The 6,588-nt window shown below is 43.6% G+C and overlaps 1 protein-coding gene across 1 annotated transcript; it reads right to left on the bottom strand.

Annotated features, from left to right (window-relative positions):
- Positions 1-5,651: 5,651 nt before the first annotated feature.
- Positions 5,652-6,538, bottom strand: LOC112077611 (large neutral amino acids transporter small subunit 4-like). Its single transcript, XM_024144098.2, has 2 exons — positions 6,375-6,538; positions 5,652-5,832 (listed from the first exon to the last, which is right to left on the bottom strand). The coding sequence occupies exons 1-2, from the start codon at positions 6,479-6,481 to the stop codon at positions 5,667-5,669; spliced, it is 273 nt and encodes a 90-aa protein (XP_023999866.1). The 5' UTR covers positions 6,482-6,538; the 3' UTR covers positions 5,652-5,666.
- Between the last annotated feature and the right edge of the window lie 50 nt (positions 6,539-6,588).

The raw sequence follows: 6,588 nt of genomic DNA, 5'->3' as shown, positions 1-6,588 counted from the left end.
CTCTGAGGTGCCCCCTTTGGAAAATCCTTGGTTTTGCAGCACTCTACAACCACTGTGATTATTTACTTGACCCTGCTGGCATTTATTGAATGTTTTGAACATCTTGAAGAACATTCTGCCTTAATGGCCATGTCCTCTTCCAACAGCACAGCCAGAAGAGCTGGCCCCCCTCAGAGCCCTGGTTCCTCTCTAGGTTTCTCGTTAGGTTCCTGCCTTTCCTATGGGAGTTTTTCCTAGGCCACTATGATTCTAACACCTGCAATTGCTTGCTGTTTTGGGTTTTAGGCGGCAGTTTCTGTACAGCAGCTTTATGACAGTATGCTTGACTGTAAAATGGTATTTTTAAAGAATTGATTGATCGTGGTCTCTGGGGCATGTGTGGTGCGCTGGGTGTGTTGGCGCGCTAGGTGTGTTGCTTGAGTGCACTGTGTGTGTGGTTCCTCACCAGAGTGGTCTCTTCAGGGGCCCATCATGGCCAAAGATGCGGCTTGCTGGGAAGAGAGCAACGAAGCAGACACAGAGACTGCATCCTGTCAGACTGCCAAACTGAGACGACGGGTACCTGAGAGTAGAGAATAATACAATCCATTTAACAGCTTTCATGTAATACAGGAACTCTTGTCTCTACTCTCCGTCTCTCTTCTCATTATTAGTGTACTAGGGTGTTTTGGGTCTTTCTTCTCTCTCACTCACTCACACTCTCTTCTCACACTCACACACACACACAAGACAACCCTCACAGGGTGAGTGCAGTATCATCACAGGGGCAGGGTAGAGGACCTCCGGTTGCAGAGTGGGGATGAACCTCTCTCAAACAGTGTGGAGGGACAAATACAGGATCTGAGGAGAGGATGGAAAGCATCAGATGACATAATTAGTCAGTCACCAACTTGCCAGGGGCTAGGGCTAAGGGACGCTTAAAACATTTATTTCATTAATGTTTTTGTGGCCCTGGAATATGATTTCAATGTTTTGTTTTAATCCTGAATCCTGATTCATATTGTATAATGTTATTGTGGCCCTGAATATGATTCATAATGTTGTTTTAGCCCTGAAAATGATTCATAATGTTGTTTTATCCCTGAATATGATTCATAATGTTGTTTTATCCCTGAATATGATTCATAATGTTATTGTGGCCCTGAATATGATTCATAATGTTATTGTGTTATCCATAATATTTATGTATTTAAACTTTTTTTTCACATTTTCAAACGTTCCATTTATATTTTACAACGGGGCGATACATTTAGGTGAGTTTTTTTCTCGCCTGAGTAGCCTCGTTTCACTGCCAAAAATTAAATTAAACCATCCAGTGTTCAGCGAAATAACACTTCAATGTCAAATACAGGAAGCCTAGTCAAATAATTAACGTCCAATCACATTAACCATTACTCTCTTGTGGGAATTCGACTAACGGTCCATTTGTAGCCAAACGTAGCTGCTGCTCATGTTGGTATCTGTACTGATGGCGCTAAAGCCACGACAGGGAGACATAGTGGGGTGGTAACGCGCGTGCAAGAAGTTGCTCCCGACGCCACTTGGGTACACTGCAGCATCCACCCAGAGGCTCTTGCTGCCAAGGGAAGTCCTGACAGCTTGAAAGATGTTTTGGACACTACAGTGAAAATGGTTCACTTTGTTAAAGCAAGTCCCCTGAACTCTTGTGTATTTTCTGCACTATGCAATGATATGGGCAGCGACCATGTAACGCTTTTACAACATACCTGGTTATCAAGGGGCAATGTATTGACATGCTTTTTTGATTRGAGAGAAGAGCTTAAASTTTTCTTTACTGACCATAATTTTCACTTGTCTGACCGCATGATGARGAGTTTCTCACATGACTGCCCTAGCTGGGTGATGTTTTTTCTCCTGAATGATCTGAATCTAGGATTACAGGGACTCTCTGCAACTATATTCAATGTGCGGGACAAAATTGAGGCTATGATTAAGAAGTTGGAGCTCTTCTCTGTCTGCATTAACAAGGACAACACACAGGTCTTTCCATCATTGTATGATTGTTTGTGTGCAAATGAACTCAAGCTTATGGACAATGTCAAATGTGATATAGCGATGCACCTGATTGAGTTGGGTGCGCAATTACGCAGGTACTTCCCCGAAACGGACGACACAAACAACTGGATTCGTTATCCCTTTCATGCCCTGCCTCCAGTCCACTTACCGATATCTGAACAAGAGAGCCTCATCGAGTGTGTGTGGCATGGCTTACAAAAAAACAAATATTGAGGGTAACTGACCCTGGTGCTAGAGGGGTACAACAGCTGGAGGTCTAATGTTTGAAGGGGGTAAGGACTATAAAACGTTGGGGAACCACTGGTTCTACGGTATAAGGTGCTAGGGGCGTATAAGTGCGGTAGGGTATATCCCAGCAGCTGCTAGGCGTACTAAGTGCTACGCGCCGCACAACAACAAGGTGCTAGGGGTATAAGGTGCTAGGGTATAAAGGTGCTAGGGTAAACTAAAGTGGCTAGGGTATAAAAGTGCTCAGGGAATAAGGGTGCTAGGGGTATAAGGTGCTGCAGGTATAAAAGGTCGCATAGGAGATAGAGTTCCTAGGAGTATGAAAGTGCTTCTCGGTACTCACACAGGTGCCTAAGGGATAATACAGGAGTGGCTAGCGTATTAAGTGCTCTAAGGTAATAAAAGTAGCTAGGGTATAAGGTGCTCAGGTCCATAAGAACGAGGATGCCTAGAGTACATAAAAGAGATGCTCACCGGGATATAGAAAGTGGCCTAAGGCAGAGGTATATAAAGGTGTAGTGTATTTATAAAAGTAGCTAGGAAGTACTAAGTGTTGCTTAAGGCAACAGATCATAAAGTTGCTAAAGGTATAAAGGTTCTACAGGGATGAAGGTTCTAGGTCAGGAGTATATACTAAAAGGACGCTAAAATACGGAGTATAGTGCTAGGTAACGTAACTAAAGGGTGCTAGGGACTTAATACAGGTGCTAGGGTAATTAGGAGTCGTAAAGGTGCTAGCGTTTATAATTTAGTAAGCAGTGGTGCTAGGGTTATCAAAGTGTGCTAGGGTTATAAAGTGGCTAGGGTATAAGGTCTAGGGGTAATATAAGAGGGTGCTAGGGTATAAAGTGTTGCTAGGTATAAGGTGTCTAGGTATAAGGTTCTCAGGTATAAGATGCTAGTGTATAACAGTGCTCAGGTTATTAAGGTGCTAGGGTATACAGTTGCTTAGGGTAATAAGTGCTAGTATAAAATGTGCTGGCGTAGGGTAGGTATACTACGTAGGTCTAGGGATATAAAGGTGCTAGGGTATAGGTGCTAGGGTATAAAGGCTGATAAGGCTAGGGTATAGGCAGATGTATAGGTTCTAGGGAAGGTTAAGTGCGTATTAAGGTGCTAGGCTATTAAAGGCTAGAGTTACAGGGATATAGTGCTAGGGTATCAAGGTGCTGAGGGTATAAGGTGCATAGGGTATAAGGGCTAGCATGGGTGTAGGTATTAAGGTGCTTAGGGTATAAGGCTGCTAGGTTTAAAGTGCTAGGGTTAAAGTCTAGGAAACGTGTAGGGTATAAGGTGCTAGGATAGGTTCTAGGGTTAAAGGTTGCTGTCGCGGTATAAAGGTGCTAGGGTATAGTAGAGGTATAGCTAGGTTTAAAGGTGCTTAGGGTAATACCTAGTGCTAGGGTATAGTGTCAGTATAGAGGTATAACTAGAAAGGTAGGTAATAAAGGTTAGTAGGGTTAAGGTGCTAGTGACGTATAAAGTCGTCTCGCGACCGGGCGGACCAGGCTGCATCAACTGAGTGCTAGGGTATATAGGTCCCACACCTTTTAAGCGCCTTCCCCAAACTCAGCCATCTCACGTTTGTGTGGTAGGGGAGATCTGCATGTCCCGACCTTCCAACAGTGAGACAAACTGCCTGTGGTTTAAACATTTTGCTCTTTTTGAAGATCGACCACTTTTAGTGACAACATGGCTCTTTTTCAGAACACATTTACAGAAGCACCTCCTGATGAATAATGCTAATGTAGGAAAATTCATTGTCTGGATCTGGGTTCAGCTCAGCTACTTGATCTTGTGTCCTTTTCAAAACGCCAATGTTTTTTCCTGTCAAGTTTGGGCAGGCAACCCATCAGTGGTCACACTGGATAACTTTTTCAAAACTCAGTCCCAGCTTTTGGCCACACACTTATTAACCTCCTCCAATAAATATTTCCCTGTGGGTTGTGCTCTTCATTGACTGCACTGAAACACCTCCTCTGTAATTTCAAAGTCTCTGGGTTATGACCTCGTCAAGAATATCAACAACTGCGCCGTGTCACGTGCTTCCAACTGCTCTCATCCAGGGCCAAGGAGAAATAGGTGAAATCCTTTACCTTGTCTTTCAACTGTTGTTCCATATTTCTCTGCGATGTCCTCAAATCAAATTTTATTTTGTCACATACACATGGTTAGCAGATGTTAATGCCGAGTGTAGCGAAAATGTCTTGTGCTTCTAGTTCTCGACAATGCAGTAATAACCAACAAGTAATCTAACCTAACAATTCCACAACTACTACCTTATACACACAAGTGTAAAGGAATGAAGAGATTATGTACATAAAGATATATGAATGAGTGATGGTACAGAACGGCATAGGCAAGCATGCAGTAGATGGTATAGAGTACAGTATATACATATGAGATGAGTAATGTAGGGTATGTAAACACATAAAAGTGGCATAGTCTAAAGTGGCTAGTGATACATGTATTACATAAAGATTACATCAACACGCTGTGTGTCACTGTTCGTCTTGACAGGGAAACATTTTCAAACAGCTCTTTCTTGTCGGGGCAAAGTATTGCTGCAGAGTCAATTAAACATTCTTTAATGAATTCGCTCTCAATGAATGGCTTGCTGTGTTTAGCAATTTTGTGGGACAGTACATAGCTCGCTCTCGCAATTCCGTCGTTTTCTGAATGCAGTTTTATGAAAAGTCCATGCTGCTTTCTCAGCTGCAAAAGCAGCATGTGTGTCAGAAGACATAGTCCTATATTTCTCTGCATGCTTCGTCTGGAAGTATCGGGACAAGTTGTAGTCTTTCTAGACAGCGATGCTCTCTTTGCACACTAAGCACACAGCTTTCCCTGATACCTAAATAAAGACTTGCTGGAACACCCTACATTCATTGTCTACTTTCCTTTTTTTTTTTTTATTCTTTTTTGCGCAATTTCTAGCTAGCTACTATTTGTAACTGTGACGTGTGTGTCGGCTTGTCTGTCCTCGTGCAGTTGTTATCTATACGTGCCTTCAAAATAAATGTCCCAGAAGCGGTGGGAGTTAAATCATTACACAAAGGTGACTATTCATTGGGCTTTTAATTTGAATAACAAATACTTTTTTCAAAACTTTACTATCGCAAATTCTTCATGTGATCTGAGCATGATTCCCCGGGCCGTATTGAATCAGATCGCGGGCCACATACGGCCCCCGGGCCGGCCTTTGCCCAGGCCTGGTGTAGGGGCTAGGGTGTGATGCTGTCTGCTATAGAGAGTAGTGGTGGTGTCTAGCTGTAGATCCACTTGAAAGCCTATAGGTGGCGACAGAGCACCACTCACATCTCATTCCTACATCAGCTGTCACCAATTTTGGTCCTGGACAGCTACTGCTGATTGGCCAGGAGAAGGTGAGGAGGCGGCGACTAGTTTGATTGATAGCTGGATGGAGCACTTACCTGCAGTGGGAGGTTGGGCACCAGGCAGGTGATGCCGAATCCCACCAATAGGACGTTGGTCAGGATGAACGCTCGCATTGCATTGGTCACCTTCTGGATCTGTCTGTCTCTGGGCTTGGCCTTGAGCTGGTCCCTGAGGAGGTTAGGGTTCGAGAGGGGAGAGGAGGTCCGATCTTATACTCAACATCCCATCACACAGACATCATGCTATCAAGAGATCACCTCTCATCAACCCTTAAGCCAAACCTCTCAGATCCCCATAGAGGGTAAGGGCTAGTGACTTAACTTACTATGCTGGCTGGCTATACTACACCATTTGTTTGATATTTTAAATGAAAGCCCTTTGTGTATCTACTCCCCCCTACTTGAAGTAAATATTTTAACAAATTCACTTATAGTTTATTCAAGTAGTCAAAAGTTTAGTAATTGGTCCCACATTCCTAGCACGCAATGACTACACCAAGCTTGTGACTCTACAAACTTGCTGGATGCATTTTCTGTTTGTTTTGGTTGTGTTTCAGAATATGTTGTGCCCAATGMTGAATAATGTATTGTCATTTTGGAGTCACTTTTATTGTAAATGAGAATGTTTTGGGGYTATGATCTTTGTGCCTCTGAAATGTTCTGTAGGGCCTYGGGGTTAGGATGTAAGGTATAGGTGACATAGTAACTTACTTGCTGCACGGTTCCTCCTCCCCCTCTGCATCTTCACAGTCCTTCAGCTTCCAGTCCATAATCTGACCAATCACAGGAGTCGTCATCAGACACAGTAGCTGCAGCATGCCGAAGATAGAGGAGTACAAACTGACTGTGGAGAGAGGAGGGAGGAGAGAGAGAGGAGAGAGAGAGGGAGGAGAGAGGAGAGAGGATGCTGCACGGTTCCTCCTCC

The sequence above is a fragment of the Salvelinus sp. IW2-2015 genome, unplaced genomic scaffold (assembly GCF_002910315.2).
Source record: "Salvelinus sp. IW2-2015 unplaced genomic scaffold, ASM291031v2 Un_scaffold4752, whole genome shotgun sequence".
In the NCBI taxonomy this organism is placed as follows: domain Eukaryota; kingdom Metazoa; phylum Chordata; class Actinopteri; order Salmoniformes; family Salmonidae; genus Salvelinus; species Salvelinus sp. IW2-2015.
Note: the sequence above shows the minus strand (reverse complement) of the source record. Positions and strands in the feature narration are given on the sequence as shown.